This window comes from Microcebus murinus, chromosome 10 (assembly GCF_040939455.1).
Source record: "Microcebus murinus isolate Inina chromosome 10, M.murinus_Inina_mat1.0, whole genome shotgun sequence".
Taxonomy (NCBI): domain Eukaryota; kingdom Metazoa; phylum Chordata; class Mammalia; order Primates; family Cheirogaleidae; genus Microcebus; species Microcebus murinus.
In genome coordinates, this window is record NC_134113.1 from 6,470,416 (window position 1) to 6,494,073 (window position 23,658).

Below are 23,658 nucleotides of genomic sequence, written 5' to 3' on the forward strand. Positions count from 1 at the left end.
GTTGTTGGGCAGACGCTGGAAGGAAGGCGGTGGCATTTGTCAGCCGCCCACAGCGAGCCTGTCCCTCTGCGGTGCTGCGGCCACCTCCCTGGGGGTAGGGGTGTCCTCAGGCTGCCTCCGAGGCCCCAGCTTCTGGAGGGCAGCAGGCTCTTCAGACAAACAGGATGGGCTATGCCCCGCCTTCACCCGGGAGGAGTCTGAGTTGTTGCCCTGGTTCTGGAAACTTCCAGACAAAATAAAAAGAGAGACTGAGAGGACGGGAGCTTGTTGCTGTGCCTTCACTAATTTGTTCCACGAATATTTGCCGAGTGTTTCTGTGCTGGGTGCCGGGGTACGGGGATGGCGGGACACGCACTTGGATGCTGGCTTCGCTCCGGGATACCTGTGCATGCCGGGGGACCGCGCTGGAGGTCGGCGAAGGTCCGTGTGACGGCCGAGGCCAGCGTTCAAGGACTCACTGTCAGAGCCACTGGCATGCGAGTGTCTTTTTCTTGGTTGTGGGCTTAGGGCAAGTGAGGGATGGGCCGAGCAGCAGAAAATCAGAAACCAAAGCCCGGGCTCCACCCGGGGCTGCCCTGAGCCTCACTGTCCCTCACTGTCCCATGGTGTGGAGCTGTTCCGAGCTCCCACCCCTGTGAAAGGAAACTCAGGGGAGGTGGAGCCAGCTGCTGGCCTCCGGGGTCTTGAACTTGGCTCTGCTGTGCTGAGAAAACAAAACCCCAGGGAGCACCAAGCACAACTCCAACTGGCTCTTGATGTCATTTCAGTTCATTTCCAGGGATCCCAACAATGGTGGTTTCCTTCGAATGTACCTTCACTCAGCTTTTTCCCTAAACTATATTCCCCATGGATATGGTTTCTTTGAGTGACATGGGAGAGGGCCCTGGCAGAGGAATCATCAAAATAGTCCCCACTCCCAGGGAGTTTCCAGAAAGGGCTGGGGCTGTGAAAAGTCCATTTGAGGTGGGCTCTGCAGGATGAGTAGGAGTTTGCTGGTTGGATAAGTGCAGAGAAAGGGCGTTTGGGATGGAAAGGAGAGTACTTGCAAAGGCCTGAAGCAAGATGGGCTTGACATTGAGGGAGCTGAGAGCCAGGAGGTGTGTCCGGAGTTGGGGCCTTAAAGGCAGGTAGTGGGGAGCCATGGTGAGTGTTTGAGAAGGAGGTGGGGCTGCCCATTGGTTTAGGTATCGAGGCTGGAGGCAGGTGCTCAGGCCTCACTGCGGGAGGCAGGGTGTCAGATTTGGGCTTTGGGTCCTGTGAGTACAATACAGAGAGGGCGCTTTGTCCTGGGAGGTGGCTCAGGAAGAGCAGGGCTGGGGCTGGACAGGCCTTTGTCAAATCCTGGTTCCACCCTGATTGGTTGTGTGACCTTGGCAAGTCACCCAATCTCTGCAATAGTTAAGAGTATCATGTGGTGTCACTAGTAGTACCTGGAGGGTTGGCTGTGTTGTGACTTGGGGCAAGTTACTTACCCTCTCTGGGCCTCACTGCTCCCATGGCCTAGGCCTGAAGTGGGGAACGTCCTGGGGAACTCTCGGCGCATACTTGGGGCAGTGCCAGCTCAGGGTCATCGCTGTCTCTTGCTCTAAGCATGGCCTTTCACAGCCTGTGCTTTCCTCCCCTGGGTGGGACCTGGGGAGGAGAAGTGACTCCCCTGAGGTCCTGAGCTGGGACTCAAACCCTGGTCTCTGTGACCCCAGAGTCCACGGCTGCGAACCAGGGCCTGAAATGAGCCCCACGATGGGCGAGACACCTGCATGGTGCCTGGGCTTTGGTAGGTGCTGGTTAAATGAGTGGCCGCCAGGGTCCCCTATGGGGTGGCCCTGGGCATGGGTGGGGGGCGGGCCGGCCACCTGCAGCCCTTCTTTTTAGACCATCAGTTACATACCAGGGCCTCCATGGAGCAAGGCCTCAGCTGCACCCAGCACGGAGGCCCTGCCTGGGGGAGACATGTTTTGTTCTGAGCCCAGCCAAGGGCCTGTAACTGTAGCCAGGCTGCTCGAAGCTGCTGGGCCGGTTTTGGGGGCAGGGGCCAGGCCTGGGGTGAACTCCTAGTGCCTCTGCCTTTCCTTTCTTTCCTTGAGTATCCACTTTCAGTTGGTAGCCGCCCCCTGAAGGCGGCAGGAAAAGCTCTTGTGTGTGAGCCGTACTTCCTGGGTTCCAGACCCCTGCATGATCTGGGTGCCCACCTCATACCACAGGTCCCCCAGGAGGTGGGCCAGCCAGTGGCCCTCACCTTCCTTCTAGAGACAGGACATCAGCCAGAGCACCCTCCCTGAGTTGTGGAGAGTGGGGAGTTCTGGCAGGGCATCCAGGAAGGGGACGGGCATCGGGGCAAGGCCTTGAATGGTGGGGAGCATCTCAGCCCCCGATAGAGCAGGGGCCACTTCCAGGTCTGTGTTCTGCAGAATATGCTACCTCAAGAGATCCACAGCAGATCCCACAAGGAAGGAGAAAAGTCATGCGAGCCAGGAACTTGGTTCTGAGCTTCCTGGCAACCAAGGTGAAAAGGAGACTTTGTAGGTTAAGAGAACACGCATGATAGCCAGGCGTGGTGGCTCATGCCTGTAATCCTAGCACTCTGGGAGGCCGAGGCGGGAGGATCACTTGAGCTCAGGAGTTCAAGACCAGCCTGAGCAAGAGTGAGACGCTGTCTCTACTAAAACAGATTTGCCAAAATAGCTAGAAAGGGTGGGAGGCCAGGTTGCCTTTCTTTGCAAGGTGTCTTCTCCAGGGAAGCCTAAGCCATGAGCTACCTGGCCATGGGGTTTGGGTTTTCTGTCTTTGTTTTTTTTTTTTTTTTGAGTCAAAGTCTCACTCTGTTGCCCAGACTAGAGTGCTGTGGCATCAGCCTAGCTCACAGCAACCTCAAACTCCTGGGCTCAAGCGATCCTTCTGTCTCAGCCTCCCATGTAGCTGGGACTACAGGCATGCACCACCATGCCCGGCTCATTTTTTCTATGTATTTTTAGTTGGCCAATTAATTTCTTTCTATTTTTAGTAGAGATGGGGTCTTGCTCTTGCTCAGGCTGGTTTCGAACTCCTGACCTCGAGTGATCCGTCCGCCTCGGTATCCCAGAGTGCTAGGATTACAGGTGTGAGCCACAGCGCCTGGCTGTTTTTCTGTTTTGAGAAACTCTGAAACACCTTTTAGGGTCTTGTGAGGCTGAGGTGTGGGGGGCAGGGCGCAGGCAAGGAACAGCCTCTCAGGCCATGTGGGCGGGTCAGCACGGGCCTGACATCTGAGGGCTGCTTTGGGAGGTAGGTGGACTCAGGTTGGAATCGTAGCTCCCCACCTAGCTCCCCACCTGCCGGCTGTGTGACGAGGTGAGTCACTCCACCTCTCTGAGCTGGTCCCTCCTCTGGGTCAATGATGACAGCGCCAGCTCACAGGGTCGTCGGGAGGGTGATGGCTGTGGCGATCTGAGCAGCGGAATCTCAGAGCTTTGTGGGACCTTGCAGGTCACCTGGTCCAGTCCAGTGCAGGGAGGGAAGGCACTTGCCCAGGGCCACGTGGCCAGTGAGGGCCGGAGCTTCCCAATGCCCAGCTTAGTGTCTCAGTTTCCCCTCCCAGCTGAGGCAGAGCCCCAGGGCTCAGAGAGACCCGTGGACGTCAGTTGTGGGAGTGACTCAGTGTACCCACACTTCACTGGCTTGTTCGGTGGGCTGAGGGAGGGTGAGGAGGCGAGAGCTTCAACCCCAGCGGCCCTGAGGATGGGGTTCAAAGATACCATAGAGCCATTGGTCAGTGTAGGCCTCTCAGAAAGGTAGATTCTGAGTCGGGATTATTATTCATTTGTCTGTTTGTCTAAATAGAGCTAGAACTTACAGGACCAGGAAAATTGACTATAGGAAAGAAGGGAAGGAGGGAGCACAGATACACAGTGCTCAAGATTAGTTTTACTCTGAGCTTCCTGGCAGCTAAAGTGAAAAGGTATACATGCTCAGATACGTAGCCTTTTTTGTTCCTGTTCCTCGCAGGAAATGGAGCCTTTCAAAGAAGTTTTCTCGTGGTACTGAGCATAGAAGACTGAGTAATGCAGTGACAGGTGTCATGAGTCTGGCTTTTGTAGCTTCTCTGGATGAGCATGGTGGGGAGGGGCATTCCCAGCAGAGGGAGGCCTGGGAGTGTGAATGAACCGGAAAGGTTGGGGGGAAGGCAGGTGGCAGGCGCCCCGCCCCGCCCCTGCACTGACTTGGTGGGTCTGTCCCTGTTGTTGCAGTTGGGCCATGTGGTGCTCTCCCCAGTCTGGTTCCTGTACAGCCTGCTCATGAAGCTGTTCCAGCGCTCCTCGCCCGCCATCACCCTCGAGAGCCCGGACGTCAAGTACCCACTGCGGCTCGTGGACAAGGAGGTGAGAGCCGGCGCCGCCTCCCCCAGCAGCGCCCGGCGTTTCTCGGCGCCTGCTCCGCGCTCTGGCCTGGGCCCCTCTGAAGTAGGTCCTGGGATCCGCCTGCTGTAGACATGGAGGAAGCGAGGTGATGTCCTTTGCTAAGGCCACCAGGAAGTGGTGGAGGGACTTAAACCCAGGTCTTTCTGACCGCAGGGCCCGTTCTCCTGGCCATAGCGACTGTCCCGTGGAAGGTGAGAGTGGGAGGGACTCCTCAGCCTTGTGGGCCCAAACCCCCATTTAGCAGATGGAGAAACAAGGTGAGGGAGGCTGAGCCCAGTTCCCTCCTCCTTGGCCCCCCCCCAGGGTCATTGCTCCCATCTCTCACTTGTCGGGCCTGGATGTCCCCTGAGTGGTCTCAGCCGCGCGGTCTCCAGCTGCCCAGCCAAGAGGCTCGCGCTGTCGTCCCGTTGGACGCTTTTCTTTTTCGATCCTCTGGTTATGCTTAAAACCGTCCTCTGCCTCCTTTGCCTCGCCGCCCAGCGAGGCTGCCTCCTCGGGCCCTCGCCCTCTTCACAGCGCCCTTACTCTATTGCTGGCCACCCCCAGCTGCTGCAGGAGGGACGGCAGGGAAAAGTGAGTCACAGAGCAGAGAAAGTCACCTGCCCGAGGCACTGGGCCCTAGCGTCACAGTGGGCTTGTGCCGTGCGTCTCAAGTCTCTGTGGCACGGAGTTGGCAGCTTCCTGTGACCGCTGGGCGTGTGTCTGAGTGTCCCAGGAGTTCACAGAGAAGTCAAAAACTAGAGAGAAGCAAAAAAAAAAAAAACCCCAAAAACAAAAAGTAAGGCCGGAGACTCAACACCTGTAATCCTAGCACTTTGGGAGGCTGAGGTGACTTGGTTTTAACACCAGGTAAAGCAGGTCAGGAGTTTGAGACCAGCCTGAGCAAGAGCAGGATGCCATCTCTACTAGAAATAGAAAGACATTAGCTGGGCAACTAAAACAGAAGAAATTAGCCAGGTGTGGTGGTACACGCCTGCAATCCTAGTTCCTCGGGAGGCTGAGGCAGGAGGATTGCTTGAGCCCTGGAGTTTGAGGTTGCTGTGAGCTAGATTGACGCCACGGCATCCTGGCACGGGCAACAGAGTGAGACTCTGTCTCAAAAAAAAAAAAAGAAAGAAAGAAACAACCAACAAAATAAACAAAATAAAAAACAAATCTACCCTATAAGGATAAAATTTGGGGAAAAAAATATAAATCACCACCGCACTTATCCTTGTAATGTAATGTGTTTCATACATACGTGGGCACAAACACATTTTTTTTCCTATCCAACTGAAATTGTAATGTTTTTCGGTTGTTTTATATTTTTTTGAAATTGTAATGTTTTGAAACCTATTTTTTGAAATTCTTTCTTTGTTGTTACTGCTTCTTATTTACTTATTTTTATTTTAGAGACAGAGTCTCGCTCTGTTGTCCAGGCTGGAGTACAAGTGGTGCAGTGATAGCTCGCTGCAGCCTCAAACTCCTGGGCTCCAGCGATCCTCCTGCCTCAGCCTCCCCAGTACCTGGGACCACAGGCACGCTCCCCCACGCCCAGCCTGTCGTTTTCTAATTCCAGAAGTAATGTGTGCTTTATATGTGCTCACTATAAGATGGTTTTTGTGAAGTGTGAACATTCCTCTCTCCCCTCCCCCCGTTGGCACACCCCAGGGCCAGGTCCCGAGTCAGTGTGTACCTACCAGACCCCTTTCAGGCGTGTCTTTCATACACAGTGGTGTACAGTGGTGCAGCTGTGTGCATACTTAGTTTATTTTTTGATAATCTGAATTTTTTTTTATTCAGCCATACGACATGGATACTTTTTCATGTTTAACCCGGAGCTGCTTTGTTTTCTTTTCTTTTTTCTCTCTTTTTTTTTCCAATGACCGTCTAGTATTTCACCTTAGGGACATTACACAAAGGACCCTTCAGTTTTGGACTGAGCATGTGACGAATGTCCTAGAGTCACATCTCCCTCCCACCCCCGTGTAGCTGGGCAGTGGCTTTGCGGGTCAGCGGGTGGGCCCACTTTTCGGTACTTTGTGCCATGCTCTGCCACGCTGCCCTGCTAGATGTTGTGCAGCATGGTAGTCTTTCCCTCATTTATCTTCTTCCTCCAAAAATTGTCTGGCTTGTGGGTGTGTGACCTCCCAGGAGGCCTTGGGGCTCCATTTGTCCCGAGTGCAAAGGCTTCTGGGAAGGCAGTGTGAGGCCTGGGCTGCTGGGCGGAGTGGCTGGGCCCGTCGTTCCTGAGATTTGCCTCTGCTCGCAGGCGTGGTGGTGGGGTCCCTCCTCGAGATGGCTGCTCTGTGCAGGGACACTTGTGAGGGTCGGGGAGCTCTTTCTCGGACCGAGCTGAGTTGGGCTTCTGCAGTGAGTCCTTCCTGCCACCCCGGGCCACTGCTGGAGCAGACTGCAGAGGTGGAGTCTGGAATTCCCCCTCCTGGAATTTTTGGGCCATCTGGCATCCTCCCTTTAGGTTCATTCCCTGCTTTGAACAGTTTATTATGTGTCCCTGGGCGGGTCACTGCCCCTCCTGGGCCAGCAAGAGCAGAGGCACGCCCAGCGTGTGCCGGACCTCTGCCCCTCACCCAGGCGTGCGGGTGTGTGCAGCCACATGTGGCCACAGCATGGCCTTTCAAGAGGGCACTCAGGGACCCTGGGGATGGGTGGGGTGCTGAGGAGGGGTGGGGTCCTTGAGGGCGAGTGGCCTTGCCCTGGGCGCCGTTTCACCACGTCAGGCCTCTTTGCAGATCATCAGCCATGATACGCGGCGCTTCCGCTTCGCCCTGCCGACGCCCCAGCACATCCTGGGCCTCCCTGTCGGTGAGTCCTGCCCCGCCCCGCCCCCACCAAGCCCGGCAGGTGGCTGGGGCACTAGGTCAGAGAGGTGGCAACTTTGTACTTCCACTAGGGAGGGCAGGGAAGCCTTCAAGGAGGAGGTGACAGGCACCCCAGGCCTTTGAGGGTGAGTCTGTCAGGGTGAGGGTGGGCAAGGCCTCCGGGCCCCCGGCAGTGGCACCACAGGGCCAGAGGCGTGGAGGCAGGAAGCTGGAGTGTGATGGGAGTCCCCATGGGGTAGCAGGGGGCAGTGGAGCAAGGCCAGACCACTGAATGCCAGGTGGGGCACAGGACGGTGGGTTGACAGGACCCTGGGGTCGCCTGCAGGGATGATTCCTGGCCCAGAGTGACCCTTTCCTGTCCTGCAGGCCAACACATCTACCTCTCAGCTCGAATCGACGGAAACCTGGTCATTCGGCCCTACACGCCCGTCTCCAGCGATGATGATAAGGGCTTCGTGGACCTGGTCATCAAGGTGAAGTCTCCAGACCATGATGACAAAGGGGGGTGGGGTGGCTGTGGCAACAGCCCAGGCCTCCAGGGGGTCTTTGTGCCCCCCTGCCTCATCTCCAAAGGCCCAGTGCTCCCTTGGGGCTGGCGTCTGAGTAAACAGCAAGTCATGGTTTGCCCACAAAGCCAAGTGGGGAGTCTTGGCAGAGGTCGGGCTGGGGACCGTCAAACAAGGACAGTATGTACAGGAGAGGGGCAAGGAAGGCCCACCGGCTCGTGCAGGCAGTGGCGGCGAGCTCCTTCCCTGCTGTGCCCCTGCAAAAGCCTGGGAGCTGGGGTTGTCTGGGGCTGGCGGTGGGCGTGCGCCGTGAAGATGGAGCGTTAGAAGCAGCAGACCGGAGAGAAGCACTGGCAGGGATCTTAAACATCCTCAGTACTTGAGTAGAAAAAGTGAGAGACGCAAGGTCAGGAGTTCGAAACTAGCCTGAGCAAGAGCGAGACCCCATCTCTACTATAAATAGAAAGAAATTAATTGGCCAACTAAAAATATATAGAAAAAAAATTAGCCAGGCATGGTGGCACATGCCTGTAGTCCCAGCTACCTGGGAGGCTGAGGCAGGAAGATTGCTTGAGCCCAGATGTTTGAGGTTGCTATGGGCTAGGCTGACACCATGGTACTCTAGCCCGGGCAACAGAGTGAGACTCTGTCTCAAAAAAAAAAAAGAGTGAGAGACAAATGACAACCACCCCATGGTACATTTTCGTGAAAATGAGAGATAGGAGCTTTCCCGTGGCGACCCACGCCTAGGCCGCAGGTGTGTGGTGTCAGAGACCCACCAGCCGAGGCCGTGACCTCCCGCTTAGGGTGGGAGGGGAGATGGGATGGGTCTGTCCTGGCTCTGGACGGGGTCCTTCCATGCTGGGGTGCCCAGGCCTGGCCTCGGGAGCCTTCTTTGGCTGGAGGATGGACGCTGAACACCTGGTCACACAGGAAGCCAGTGGACAGGGGACAAGTAACGAGACAAGTGCTCAGAACAGGCCCCAGAGCTGGCAGGGGTGGGCTGGCGAGAGCGGGTTCCCGAGCAGGCGACAGTGAGGTGAGGCCTGGGGCCGAGGAGGCGTTGACCAGGGGAAGAGGGAAGAAAAGGACCTTCCCTGTGCAAAGGCCCAGAGGTCAGATAGGACTGCAGGACTGGTGTGGCCATAGGGCAAGCACGAGAGGTGGGAGAGGTCGGTGGGGCCAGGCAGGGGCTTTGTCCGGAGGCAAAGAGAAGGTGACGAGGGCTTGGGCATCTGTCATGTTGACATGACTCCGGCCAGATGTGGGGAGATGCCGGGGGGATTCAAATTGAGGGCAGAGAGCTCACAGGTGGCCAGGCCAGAGGTCAAAGTCCTGGCCTGGCACCCAGGGCCACCCAGAGGGGCGAGGCTGAGCCACCCCCCAGGGCTGTGCTGACAAATGTCCCCAGACGGAGGGCCACAGAGACAGTTCTTGGTGAAGCATTAATGCGCTGAGTTGGTTGGCTGAGTACACCGTGCTTTGCTTTGCTTCCCAAGGGGGTTTTGGGTGGAGGATGGGACATGGGATGGGTAAGTTTTGACGGTCGGGGTTCCATAAGAGAGGCCGCACATGGGCTTGGGAAGAACTGGGGAGAGGAGCTAACTTCCCACCGTGGGCAGGAGCTCGCCTGGAGACCCGGGGCCGGGGACTGAGGGCCGTGGGTGTGTCTTGTAGGTTTACTTCAAGAACACCCATCCCAAGTTCCCCGCCGGAGGGAAGATGTCTCAGTACCTGGAAAGCATGCAGATGGGAGACACCATTGACTTCCGGGGCCCGAACGGGCTGCTGATCTACCAGGGCAGAGGTGATTTGGGTCGGAACCCCCTGGCTACCAAGCAGGCGCTGGCCCTGCCGTGTCTGGACGGTGACTGTTGTTGGGCAAGCTGTCTCCTCCCCGGGAACTCAGCCTCCCTGGCTGTGTAGGGGACAAGTTGGCCGGCGCAGCTCTTGCAGACTGGCCGTTCCTCGGGGCCAAACCTGGCCCACAGACGCCTGTTTGGCTCACTCAGTGTCTGAACCAGCGGCAGGACGGAGCTGGAAAGCTCTGGTGCCTCTGCGCTGCCCCGCGCTGCCGTCTGCAATCAGGGCTCCTCGCTGTGTTCGCTCTGGCGTTTGGGCGGGGTCCTGGGTCCCCACCTTCCCATCCTCTCCCTCACCTGATGACGGGGGTTGCATGGTGGCTGCCCCACCTTGGACGGGGAAGCAGGGGAGCAGCCCCGCCGCCTGTCAGCCCCCGAGCGTGGCATGGTCGAGAGCTGGGTCTCACGCCTTCCCTTTCCCCCAGGGAAGTTCGCCATCCGTCCCGACAAGAAATCCGACCCCGTCATCAAGACAGTGAAGTCTGTCGGCATGATCGCAGGAGGGACAGGTACATGGGACCCGGGGCCCCTCAAGAGTCGCCAGGTGGCAGAGTTGTGAGTCGGGGTTGGGGTGTTGTCCTGGCACCCCTCCCCTCGTGGGCGCCTGGCGCTCACTCAGCACGGGGCCCACCTGTGTTGTAGGCATCACCCCAATGCTGCAGGTGATCCGCGCCATCATGAAAGACCCAGACGACCACACCGTGTGCCACCTGCTCTTTGCCAACCAGGTCAGTAGACAGACAGTCCCCACGACATGCAAACTCGGATTCTTGAGAGGGACTCAGGCCCCAGCCAGGCATTCAGGGGGTCCACACCGCTCTGTTGAGGTGCTGGGGCGACTGGGATGTGGGGGTGCTGGAATGTTCTGTGCCCTGGCAACCTTTGCAGCAGCAGGTGGGGGTGAGGTTTACAGTCCAGAGTCTGAGTGTCTGACTGAGGGGCTGCTTTTCGGAGGAGACTTCCTGAGCACCCCCACCTCTGGCTGCTTTCTCCAAACCTCAAAGCCCCCTTCGCCATGAGCAGAGTTTGGAAGCCACCATTCGGGAGGGAAGAACGCAGGCCTGGACTTGGGCCAGCCTGAGGATGGGTGCCTGTTTTACAAATGAGCAGATGACTACTCGAGGTCCCTGCGCTGAAGGGTGTTGGGACAGGACTTGGACCTTCGCCTCTCCGGCTCCCGATTCATACCCTCGTCCTCAGGCCTACTGCCGCCTGCCCTGGCCTGCTGTGTGGCCTTGGACAAGTCTGCCTAGGAGGGCAACAGAGACTCAGATGAGCAGTACGACAGGTCTTGTTCTTGGACGGGAAGACCTGATGGTCTCAAGACGTCAGCTCTTTCTAAAATAATCCGCAGACTCCCAGTGGGCTTTTCTCCCCTTTTAATGCAAAACAACCTTGGAGACAGAGTATACACACATAACCAAGAAAGTTCTGAAAAAAATAGCAAGGAAGAACTTAATACACTAGATGTTAAAACACTAAAAAGTGTCAGTGATGAAAACACTGTGGTTCTAGAGCCACACATGGAGCTGGACTTACTGCATTCCAGGGTCACACAACAGAAAATCTAGAATTTCACTGGAATATGCTAGAATGAGTGGCTATTTGCATTTAAATTAAGATTAATTAAATAAAAAACTCACTTTCCAGGCCGGGCGCGGTGGCTCACGCTTGTAATCCTAGCACTCTGGGAGGCCAAGGCGGGCGGATTGCTCAAGGTCAGGAGTTCAAAACCAGCCTGAGCGAGACCCCGTCTCTACTATAAAAATGGAAAGAAATTAATTGGCCAACTAATATATATATATATATATATAAATTAGCCGGGCATGGTGGCTCGTGCCTGTAGTCCCAGCAACTCGGGAGGCTGAGGCAGTAGGATTGCTTGAGCCCAGGAGTTTGAGGTTGCTGTGAGCTAGGCTGACGCCACGGCACTCACTCTAGCCTAGGCAAGAAAGCGAGACTCTGTCTCAAAAAAAAAAAAAAAAAAAAAAACTCACTTTCCTAGTCTCCCTGGCCACATTTCAGGGGCCCCACAGCCACGAGTAACCGCTGGTCACACACTGGACAGCACAGATACAGAGCTCCCTTCACTGCAGGCGGTCCCGTTGAGCAGTGCCAGCCTAGAGACAGACCCAGGCAGATGTGAGATGTCGCGTACGGTACAGCGGTGTCTCAAACCTGAGGAGAGAGATGAATCAAGAGCATGGTCAGTTGCTATTGGCAAAAGACTAAGTAGGTCCCTGCTGTGCCTTATAATAATAAAGTTTAACAGCCAGGTGAGCTGGCTTGAGCCTGCAGTCCCAGCTACGTGGGAGACTGAGGCAGGAGGATCACTCAAGCCCAGGGTTCAAGATCAGCCTAGGCAACATAGCAAGACCTCATCTCTCTCTTTAAAAAAACAATTGGCCGTGCGCGGTGGCTCACGCCTGTAATCCTAGCACTCTGGGAGGCCGAGGCGGGCGGATTGCTCGAGGTCAGGAGTTCAAAACCAGCCTGAGCAAGAGCAAGACCCTGTCTCTACTATAAATGGAAAGAAATTAATTGGCCAACTAATATATATACAAAAAATTAGCCGGGCATGGTGGTACATGCCTGTAGTCCCAGGTACTCGGAGGCTGAGGCAGTAGGATTGCTTGAGCCCAGGAATTTGAGGTTGCTGTGAGCTAGGCTGACGCCACGGCACTCACTCTAGCCTGGGCAACAAAGTGAGACTCTGTCTCAAAAAAAAAAAAAAAAAAGAAAAAGAAAAAAATTAGCCGAGCATGTTGGCACATGCCTGTAGTCCCAGCTACTTGGGAGGCTGAGACAGGAGGATTGCTTGAGCCCAGGAGTTTGAGGTTGCTGTGAGCTAGGCTGATGCCATGGCACTCTAGCCCGGGCAACAGAGTAAGACTCTGTCTCAAAAAAAAAAAAAAAAAAAGTACTGGGTGAACTTTTTTATAAGAAGTATTATTGAATAAATGAATGGATGAATGAATGAGGGCGATCAGTCTAAGCAGGACACCAAAGGAGAACCCATAAAGGAAAAGATGGGTGAGTTCAACTGCTAAAAAATTAAAAGCTTCTCAGGAAGGGAAAAAAACCCCCACAAAGCACTATAGATAAGGTAGGAAAACAAATAACTAGGAAACGATATTCAATACATCATGAATAAAAAAGTAATATCCTTAACACAAAAAGTTTTTACAAACTAATAAGATATGACTAGATAAGGGACATTTTTATTTTTTATTAATAATAAAAAAATGGAAATTACAACATGAAGCTGGGTGCAGTTGTGGTGCCTCTAGTCCCAGCTACTCAGGATGCTGAGGCAGGAGGGTCGATAGAGCCCAGGAGTTGGATTCTATCTAGCCTGGGCAACATAGCCAGACCTCATCTCTTAAATTAAAAAAAAAAAAGAAAATTAAAACATGAGATTTCTTTGCCATCACTCTGATTGGCAAAAGTTAAACAAATATTACCCAGTGGTGGCAAAAGTGTAGGAAGAGGGATTGCGTGGGTGTGCTGCTGAGCTGCAAGTTAGTGGAACTTTCTGGAGCATAAATTGGCCATGTGGGTTGTGAATGCCTTATTGATGCAGAAGTTGCCACCCTGAAACCTACTTGCTGAAGCTTAGCCTAAGGCATGGGCAGGGCAGTGAGACCGCTCTTCTGGTGGGTCCACCCTGCCCTTCGCCCTGCCTGGGGGTTAGCCGGTCACCCTTCTGGTTGGCAGTTCTCTTTGGCCCCAGGTTTTGAGTCCCATGGGGTCAGTGACACTGCACTCTAGCCTGAGTGGCCTGTCTGACCCTGAGTGACCTGCAGACACACCGGGCCAAGGCCTGTGGTCAGTAATGGGGCCAGGTCAGGTGTGGGTGCCGGGGAGAGATCCCTGCATGCGCCTGGGATCCGGGAAGACTTGGGGGGGTGAGGCTGCTGAGTTTGGAAGGGCTGGGGGAGCTGGCCGGGGCAGATGGGGGCGGGGTGGGGCTGCAGGCAGAGGGGGCAGGGCAGGTGTGGGCCCGGCCTTGGCTGGCAGGTAGAAGTGGAAAGACTTGCTTGAGGGCTGAAGGTGGCAAACCCTCCTCCTCTGAACTGAACCTTGCATTATTTTAAGTATGTAACCACCCCCTAGGGATAATATCCCTGAACGTTTTGGCATGTTTCCTTCCTGTTTCCTGTAGTTGAGCTCTGCTATCTTTAGTTTTGTTTTCCATCTTTTCCACTCCTCAATATGCTGTGCACATTTCCCCACAACGCTAAAGCAATCTGCAGACTGCATTTTGAGGAACACCTTCTCGGGCAGTGTGGTGGGCTCCTTGGGGTGGGTCAGGGAGGCAGTGACCGGGGCTGAGCTCTGCCAGACACTTTCTTGGTAGCTCTGCCAAGTGTGTGGCCTGGGGCGGGTGTGGTGGTCAGCCACTTGGTGTCTCCAAGGGCAGTCTCTGGCACCTGTCCCTCCTGACCGCTTGGCCCTGTTCCCCCACAGACCGAGAAGGACATTCTGCTGCGGCCCGAGCTGGAGGAGCTGAGGAATGAGCACTCTGCCCGCTTCAAGCTCTGGTACACGGTGGACAAAGCCCCTGAAGGTGACTCGGGGCCCTGGGCAGGTGGGAGTGGGAGGAGCCGGCCCAGGGCTGCCCTGTGCGAGCCTCGTTTGGTGCAACTGTGGCCCTACCAAAGGGAGGTGGCGTAAACCCATCTCACAGATGAAGCCCACACAGCCAGAAAACACCAGAGCCTGAGTCCTTCCCTGGCCCACTGCACTGTCCCCTGCTGGACGAGAAGGCCCGGCGTCCTCTCTTGGGCTCAGCTCACTCCTCGGCAGCACAGGCCGTGGGGGCCGTGGCTTCCGCTTCACGGCTTGTTCTCCACGAGGCACTGAACACCCATTTTCTCTCCATCGTCAGCCCTGGAGAGTGGGCTGGGCCGATGATGGTGACCCCCTTTCTGCCTGTCTAGGCGGTTGAGCTGTTGGCCTTGGTCACAGTGAGGCCCCGAAGAGCCAGGACCACACAGGAGGCAGTGAATGAGGGCTGCCCCCAAACTGGAAATGAGATTGCCCTCTGGGAGTTAAACTATCCTGACTTTTCCTGCTTTAGGTAGAGATGGGGTTACAAGAAATAGCTTAATTCTCTCTTTGCCGTAAGAAAAGCAGCGGCTCAGGCTTCCTTATGGATGGTTCCCATGACGCTAGGCCTCAGGGTCGGGAGAGTCTAGGGCGTGGTGGGGACTCTGGGACACTGGGGGTCGTCTGCCTTGTCCAGAGGGGCAGCCCGCAGCTGTGGGCGGTCCTGCTGTGCAGGGCCCGGCGCTGTGTGGCTGGGCCTCTCTGCTCTTCCAGGGAAGGTGGGGCCTGCGTCTTCACAAGCAATTTCCATTATTTCTTCTTATTTATTTTTTTTATTTTAGCGTATTATGGGAGTATAAGTGTTAAGGTTACGTATATTGCTCATGCCCCTCCTCCCCCCCTCGATATTTCTTTTTTATTTGTTTGTTTGTTTTTTTATTGAGACAGAGTCTCGCTTTGTTGCCCAGGCTAGAGTGAGTGCCGTGGCGTCAGCCTAGCTCACAGCAACCTCAAACTCTTGGCTCACGCAATCCTCCTGCCTCAGCCTCCCAAGTAGCTGGGACTACAGGCATGCACCACCATGCCTGGCTTATTTTTTGTATATATATATTAGTTGGCCAATTCATTTCTTTCTATTTATAGTAGAGACGGGGTCTCGCTCTTGCTCAGGCTGGTTTCGAACTCCTAACCTCGAGCAATCCGCCCACCTCAGCCTCCCAGAGAGCTAGGATTACAGGCGTGAGCCACCTCGCCCGGCCTTGTTTTTGTTTTTGAGACAGAGTCTCGCTTTGTTGCCCAGGCTAGAGTGAGTGCCGTGGCATCAGCAACCTCAAACTCCTGGGCTCAAGCGATACTCCTGCCTCAGCCTCCCGAGCAGCTGGGACTACAGGCATATACCACCATGCCCGGCTAATTTTTTCTATATATATTAGTTGGCCAATTAATTTCTTTCTCTTTATAGTAGAGATGGGGTCTCTCTCTTGCTCAGGATGGTTTCGAACTCCTGACCTTGAGCAATCCACCTGCCTCGGCCTCCCAGAGTGCTAGGATTACAGGCGTGAGCCACCTCTCCCGGCCTCGATATTTCTTATTATTAATAAGGGTTGGAAACTGGACATTTTTGAAGCAGCCATGGGGATGCCAACTCATGATCTGCCTTCATGTCCTGCCACCCTGCCCTTGCTCCCCCGAGAACTCATCCACCGTGGGGGACACGGGAAGCTCTGTCCACAGCACCCCGAGTTCCCCCAGAAATGAGCAGATGCGCTGTGGGCCCGGTGCCCACCTGTTGAGCTGATCACCTGGGCCCATCCCAGAGGGAGGAGCTGCCCAATTGGGGTTCTGGGCCTGGCGGGCTGAGAGCCAGGCCTGGGGCCAGGTGTATCCTTGAACTTGACAGCTGTGTCCGGAGGCTCCTGGCTTGACCGGCTGCCCTGGCCCAGCTCATCCTAGCACAGCGGGTCCCATCCTGGTCAGACCCTCCACCCTGTGAGTTCGTGAAGCCAGCCTGGCCCTAGGATCCCGCAGTCTAGTAGGGGAGGCAGAGGGCGATGGGAACCAGGTTTATTAACAGTAAATTATAGAGCAGAGTAGCAGGTGGTTGGTGTCATGGGGAGGCAAGGCAGAGCCAGGCAGGGAGTCGGGAGTGGGGCACACCGGCCCTGGGAGTCAAGCTGCTGTTTTCCTTCTAGTAAAGAAAGGAACATTTTTCTTGTACCCACATCTCCATCAAAAGGGAGGAAATGAAAGACTGGTTAGCTCTTCCCTCTGGCTGCAGTTTTTATTTTTATCTTTTTTTTTTTCTTTTTATTTTACTCAGCTTAGTCAAGCACTTCTGGCTACAGTTTCTAACAGTGTGGCACAGTAGGCTCGTGGGCACGGTGGCTTGGCCACGATGAGAACGCCCGTGCAGGGAGGGGCAGGCGCCCCATCCCCTGGTGCCAGCCTTGTCCTGCGGGGGTGGAGGGTGGGGGGGAGGGGGCTGATGCTGCCCCCTGGTGGTGGTGTGCGGCAGCGCCGAGCCCCCCCCCCCCCCCCCCCCCCCCCCGAGAGCCGCACAGCAACAGTAACCGGTTCCCCGGCAGGGAGAGGAAGCGTGGGTGGTCTCCCAGTATTTTTCACTTATGTTTATTACCACCCTGACCCTCATCAAGACTAGCTGAAGTTTTGCTGTAACATTAGGTATGAGCCGAAGTTCTAGATGTTGAGAAAGATGGTAGCAGCCAGTGCGCTGTCTCTCGGAGCTAAGTGAAGGAAGAGGGGAGAGCAGTGAGAACACAGGACAAGTGCACAGACTTCCGTCTGCCCTGCAAAGCCACCTTCAGTACGTGTATGGAGAAAAATACACTGTAGGCCATCTAAATATAAGTCCTTGGAAAAGAGAGATTTGTCTTAGATACCTGTACATTTCATACCCTAGCAAATGCAGTCTATTCCCTGGCAGGTTTTTTTTTCCCTTTTTTTTCTGAGACAGAATCTCACTCTATTGCCCAGGCTAGAGTGCCATAGCGTCAGCCTAGCTCACAGCAACCTCAAACTCCTGGGCTCAAGCAATCCTCCTGCCTCAGCCTCCCAAGTAGCTGGGTCTACAGGCACGCGCCACCGTGCCCAGCTAATTTTTTCTATTTTTACTTGTTTGGCTAATTTCTTTCTATTTATGGTAGAGACAGGGGTCTCCCTCTTGCTCAGGCTGGTGGTCTTGAACTCCTGAGTTCGAACGATCCACTTGCCTCGGCCTCCCAGAGTGCTACGATTATAGGTGTCAGCCACCACGCCCAGACTTCCCATGCAGTTTTTTTGCAAAGTATTTTCAGATCCATTGCCAAGCTATAAAAATGTTATCTGGGCCCTGCCTGTTCCAGAAGGGATTTTAAGAGGTTTACAGAGACTCATATGATGAGTCACAGTGGCACAAATGGAAAGTGGGAGTGAAATAAAAACAAGGGCAGGGCCATGGAACGAATGGAATCAGGAATACGGTTTGTACAAAAGTGGACTGTAATGTACACTTGCCATGGATGGCCTATGTCTATCATTTTGAACTTCCCAGCAGCTGAGGTGAAAGGGGAAATGTAGGCCCGGCGCAGTGGCTCATGCCTGTAATCCTAACACTCTGGGTGGCTGAGGCGGGCGGATTGCTCAAGGTCAGGAGTTCGAAACCAGCCTGAGCAAGAGCGAGACCCTGTCTCTACTATAAATAGAAATAAATTAATTGGCCAACTAATACATATAGAAAAAATTAGCCGGGCATGGTGGTGCATGCCTGTAGTCCCAGCTACTCGGGAGGCTGAGGCAGTAGGATTGCTTGAGCCCAGGAGTTTGAGGTTGCTGTGAGCTAGGCTGATGCCATGGCACTCACTGTAGCCTGGGCAACAGAGTGAGACTCTGTCTCAAAAAAAAAAAGGAAAAAAAAAAAAGAAAGGGGAAATGTCATATTTAGCTCATGGTGTTCATGTTCATGAGATAAAGAGGACTGTGTTGCTCAGCACGGTAGAGACTTCCTGGTCCCAAGGCCAGCTGAGACTGTTTTGTGTGATGCGCAGTGTGTTGTCCATCTGAGCAGGGTGGCCAGGGAGGGCAGCGTGCCCTCCTCACTGCGGGCTTCTGCAGCAGCCTTTCTGTTGGCGGCCAGGGCTGTGGGGAGGCTCTTCTGGTTTGGAAGGACAGAGACGAGCCATGCAACGCTGGGTGTTCAGGACTGGAGGGACTTGAGGGGGCGGGAGACCACTCCCCAGCCTCAGCCAGGCCTGGTGGAGCCCAGGGCCTCTCTGGTAGGAGCCTCCGAAACAGGCGTCAGTGTCCCAGCATCCTCCGTCTCCTGCCACTTGCCCGTGTCTGCACAGCCTGCTGCCAGCGTCTTGCCCTCTGCCTGCCCCACCACCTGCTGTTTCTCTCGGACTGTCCTTGTTGCCCTTCCAGCCAAACAAGAAAGTTTTCCCGAAGTTTTGATGCCACCCACTGGGCGGAGCTAGGGGCCGGTCTGGGGTCAGATGCCCACAGTGGGATCAGGAGGGGCTGGGGAGGAAGCACGTGGCAGATGGCCGGCATCGGCTGGTCTATCCATCTGTCCTTCAGGGCTGAGCTCCTGCTGGGCTGCTTGGCATGGGATAATTAGAGAGGACCATGGCTACATGGCCAGTACGTGTCCTTACGTCCCCAGGGGGTATGTGTCCCACTGAACGTTGAAGAACCATGTGGGGTGGTGAGCTTAAGAGTAGGCTTCCTGCTGCTCTTCATCCAAGAGAGCAGTCACATTATTAAGCAGCACATCTGCAAGAAGCAGAGACACCTCTCACCTGGGCCTCATGCCCCTACAGATATGGAAACTGAGGCACAGAGGAATACTGGCTGCCCAGTGAGTTGGAAGCCAGAACTGGAGCCAGGGTGGGCATCTGTCTTTTCTTCCTCTCCTTCCTGGCCCCCAAGCATCAGAGTGCCCATTCTCCTGTCACCTGCCTGCCAGCCGGAGTTCAGGTCCCTGTTACCCACTGTGCTCCCTGGGCTGGGGGTCTCCCCCCTCAGCAAGCCCTGCTGGCGGGTCCATCCCTGAGGGTCGATGTTGGGTCAGAGCTGGTCCTAGCCTTGGGTGCTGGGGTTGTCATGCTGGCATCGTCGGCCCACGAAGGAATGAAAAGAAGCTCCAGCTGGGGCACACTGTGGGTGCGCATGCGTGCCAGAGGGGGGGCTCAGTGTGGGTGCGCATGCGTGCCAGAGGGGGGGGCTCAGTGTGGGTGCGCATGCGTGCCAGAGGGGGGGGCACGGTGTGGGGGCGCATGCGTGCCAGAGGGGGCAGGCATGCCCTCGCAGGAACTGCTGCGCGGGAGAGTCTCAGATCTGGAGCTGCAGCCTGTGTCCCGGCCTTGCTGTTTCGGGAGCAGGGATTGCTCATTTGGGACACGTCCCTTCAGTTCATGATTGAGCAGCTACTGTGCACCTAGGCACTGGGAACACAGGTGTGGGCAAGACCTGCTGCTTGTGGGGTGACTTCTTGGCCAGGGGAGGAGTCAGGCAGTGGGCCAGTGGCAGGAGAGCAGTTCGTGAACGTCAGCCTGACCAGCCTGGGGCTGGGCACTGGTTTGGGGACATCTAGAAGCCTGTAGTTCACATTTCAGCTTTGTCCCTGTCTCGTTGTGTGACCTTAAACAACTCAACTCTGGATCCTCTGGGGCTCAAAATTTTTTTTAATTTTTTTTTTTTAATTTTAGCGTATTATAGGGGTACAAGTGTTAAGGTTACATATATTACCCATGCCCCCCCTCCCCCCGGGCCTCAATTCCCACATCTGTAAAATGGGATCAATAACTCCTACCTTGTCTGGTCGCAGGGTGGATCTGAGGGACACAAGAGGCCAAATGGAAGGAAAAGGCTTTGCAAACTGTAAAGTGCGGGGAGGGGAACCACAAATGGTTTGTGTCCTGGTTTCAGGCTGCAAGGCCTGAAGCCACAGGCATGGTCAGGGTTGGGGTGGAGGGTACAGAGCGAGGGTTTGAGGGGATCAACCTCTTCATTCTTCAGTGTTTGTTGAAAAAGAAAGGAGGGACTCAGGCTTAGCAGGCTGGCGGGGAGGGGGATGTGGGCAGCTGGACCCTCGGTTGGTTGGTCGGTCAGTTGCAGGCTGCACTTAGGCTCACGTGGTCTCTCGCCCCACAGCCTGGGACTACAGCGAGGGCTTCGTGAACGAGGAGATGATCCGGGACCACCTTCCGCCTCCGGAGGAGGAGCCGCTCGTGCTGATGTGCGGGCCCCCGCCCATGATCCAGTTCGCCTGCCTGCCCAACCTGGAGCGCGTGGGCCACCCCAAGGAGCGCTGCTTCACCTTCTGAGGGCCGGCGCGGGCTGCACACGCCCACCGGCCCGCGTACGCACCTCGCCCTGTCCACGCCCGCGCCGTCGCCACCCCCCTCTGCCCCATCTCGCGCTGGGGCCCGGCTTCAGCCTGGCCTGGCCGCGCCCTGGTGACGGCCCGCTGAGCTGGCCCCAAGGGGCCCCTTTGGGCGCAGGGTTCTGTTTCCCGTGGGCCACAGCTGAACCTCCAGGGTAGGTTCCTGTCCAGCACTTGCTGGTTCCTACCAGAGGTGCCCAGCCCAGCCCTGTCCCCCAACCTGGCACCCACACTACAAGAGGAGGGCTGCCAGCTCCACGCTGCCGTCACCCCTCGGGGCGGCGGACCACAGGCTGGGTGTCAGCTCGCAGGGGCACAGTCTAGAGCTACAGGCGTCAGGGTCTGCCCGCCACCGTCCTCGCCAGCCACCCTCACTGCCTTCCCTGGGCCACAGCCAGGCCTTCGCTCCTGACACTACATGAGATGGCGGCACCGAAAAGTCTTCTTGGGGTGGGCTGCTTGGGGTGAAAGGCTGCCCCCACCCCAGGGCCCAGGCAGGCCCTGGCCGGCTGGGAGCCTGGCTCTCCCCGCGGCCAGAGTGGGAAGAGAGTGCTGGCCGAGCCCCGGCAGCGCGGGCCCTCCCGAAACCTCGGTGTCTCCCCGCAGCACACCCCGCGGAGCAGCGCGGGCCCTCCCGAAACCTCGGTGTCTCCCCGCAGCACACCCCGCGGAGCAGCGCGGGCCCTCCCGAAACCTCGGTGTCTCCCCGCAGCACACCCCGCGGAGCAGCGCGGGCCCCCGCCGCCTCGCCGCCACTGTGCTCTCTGCCGCGCCGAAGCTGCCGCCCGGCCGCGGGCGGTCTCGAGCAGTGCCTCTTGTCCGAGACGGCCGCGGCCTCGGTGTTGCCTTTAGACGACCGCCGTGTTAGCTCTTGCGTGTCGGCTTTTTCAGAGTCATTTATGAGCAGAAAAAAAAATTGAAATAAAACTTTGCTAATACTAAGCCCTCTGCAGCCCCTGGAGGCTCTGTGACTGGCGGGGCGGGGGCGGGACATTTACTCCTGGCGTCTGTTTGTGTTTGTTGTAGAAAACTTGGAAAGTGCAAAAAAGTACCCACAGGAGAAAGCGCCCGCGGCCGGAGGCGGCGCGCCTCCCTCCAACGGGATCCACAGAGCCCCGCGTAGCCGCCCGTCCCCTCGGGTCACCAGACGCCACAGACCGGGGCATTGTGCTTTGTTGTTCAGCGGACAGTTAGGCTGTTTCCAGTGTGTGGGTTTTGTCAATAACGGTGGCCACTCACCCTGCTCTGGGTGACTTCTTTTAGGACAGATTCCCGGAAGCAGAGGGCAGCCGGGGGGCAGGGTCTCCGGGGGTTCGGCTTTCCCACGGCCCCTCTCTCCCCAGCCTCATTCAGCTCAGCAGGGCAGGTGCGCCCAGGCCCGTCTTTGGACAACTGTCTGCCTCCAGCGTTACTCTGTCCTCTTGCTCCTCCGGGCAGCCCCGAGAGGTCGGGAGGAGTCGTCAGCCCCATTGGCGGCTGGACGGATTGAGGCTCCTGCAGCGAATGGTTTTCAGGCTGGAGATGGGGCCTGAGGTGAAGCAAGTGTCACTGTCCCAGGTGCTGGGGACTCAGCTGGGGATGCCTCAGGCACGGCCCATCTCTCACTGCTCTTGATGCTGGGCTTCCAGTGGGAAAGGCGCTAGACAAGTAACAGAGTGTCATTTGCGGGATGGTAAATTAAAGACAGGTGATGAGACGATGGCGTGAGGGCTATTCCTAAAATTGAGCAGCAGGAAAGCCCTGTCTGAAGAGATGGCATTTGTGCTGGGACGTGAAGAGATGGAGCTGGCACTGCTGGGATAGTTCAAGGTGGCGAGGACAGCAAGTGCAAAGGCCCTGTGGTTGGAACAAGCTTGTGGAATAAACTTCCGGAAATAGCTCAAAGAAGGCAGGTGGCTGGAAGGGATGGTGATGAGGCTGGGGAGGGAGGCAGGGCTAGACTGGTGCGCCAGAGGGAGTGTCCAGCAAGTGCAAAGGCCCTGGGGCAGAGACTTGCTGGATGTTCCAAGGAGCATAGTGAAGGCCAGTGTGCTGGAGCGGAGTGGGGAAGGAGGAGGATGTGCTCGCTTCGGCAGCACATACACTAAAACTGGAAAGATGCAGAGAAGATTAGCATGGCCCCTGCGCAAGGATGACATGAAAATTCGTGACGCATTCCATATTAAAATATTCTTTAAAAAAACAGGATGGGGCAAGTTCAAGGGAAGGAATGCCTGATGCAAGGAGAGAGGGAGCTGGGAGAGCCCCTGGTCCCCGTACCTTCCGTCTGTCTCTGACCCTCACTACATACTGGGGTGAGAAAAGGCCTCGGGCTGGGAATCGGGCCAATGGCCCTTCACGGTGCGCCAGTCACTTGATACACATTAGGTCTCACCCTCATTCCTGTCCCTGCCTGAGGATGAGAAAACAGGCCGTCTGAGCCCAGAAGAGGCTGACTCCTGGGGAGAAGGGGGTGACATGGGCCTGGCTCCTATACGCTCTCTCTTGCTCCGTTTCCCCATTCATAACCCAGGTAGTGAACTGGGTCAGTGGTCCTCCACCCTCTCAGGCCTGACACCTTTTAAAAATCATGATTGTATCAGTAATAGGTCCTTTACTCTCCTGAAGAGAGTTCACAGATAGTATCACCTACTTACCTACCTACATGCACAATATTATTTATTTTTGAGACAGAGTCTTGCTCTGTTGCCTGGGTTAGAGTGCAGCGGCGTTAGTCTAGCTCACAGCAACCTCAAACTCCTGGGCTTAGGCGATCCTCCTGCCTCAGCCTCCCAAGTAGCTGGGGCTACAGGTGCTACATGTGTGCACCACAACGCTCAGCTACTTTTTCTATTTTTGGTAGAGACGAGGTCTTGCTCTTGCTCAGGCTGGTTTCGAACTCCTGAGCTTAAGCAATTCTCCTGCCTCAGCCTCCGAGATTGCTAGGATTACAGGTGTGAGCCACCGCGCCCGGCCTCTCAAGAGGTCTTGAGAAAATGAGCTTGAGATGGCCAGATTACAGTTTGGTTTCATACATTCATGGAATTACAGTTAAACCATAAATCAGAACATGGAAGGTATATGTTGATTCCCCTGGAAAGGCATCTTGAAGCAGGAGGCTACAGGTCATGGTTGGGTTTTAGGGATTCTTTAGTTGGCAAT

The 23,658-nt window shown here is 55.9% G+C and overlaps 1 protein-coding gene and 1 non-coding gene across 4 annotated transcripts in view; both read left to right on the forward strand.

Annotated features, from left to right (window-relative positions):
• Positions 1-21,459, forward strand: part of CYB5R3 (cytochrome b5 reductase 3) — a 24,670-nt gene extending 3,211 nt beyond the window's left edge. For all 3 annotated transcript variants that reach the window (XM_020287810.2, XM_076006953.1, XM_012741790.2), the window contains exons 2-9: positions 4,224-4,355; positions 7,127-7,199; positions 7,583-7,689; positions 9,400-9,529; positions 10,010-10,093; positions 10,227-10,312; positions 14,055-14,154; positions 20,286-21,459. In XM_020287810.2, the coding sequence (XP_020143399.2) occupies positions 4,224-4,355; positions 7,127-7,199; positions 7,583-7,689; positions 9,400-9,529; positions 10,010-10,093; positions 10,227-10,312; positions 14,055-14,154; positions 20,286-20,458 (885 nt within the window). In that variant the 3' untranslated portion in view covers positions 20,459-21,459. The remainder of the gene's footprint in view (positions 1-4,223; positions 4,356-7,126; positions 7,200-7,582; positions 7,690-9,399; positions 9,530-10,009; positions 10,094-10,226; positions 10,313-14,054; positions 14,155-20,285) is intronic.
• A 1,117-nt stretch (positions 21,460-22,576) lies between these two features.
• Positions 22,577-22,683, forward strand: LOC142873519 (U6 spliceosomal RNA). The gene has a single exon (XR_012921539.1). It is a non-coding gene; the product is annotated as a U6 spliceosomal RNA (small nuclear RNA).
• The last annotated feature ends 975 nt before the right edge of the window (positions 22,684-23,658 follow it).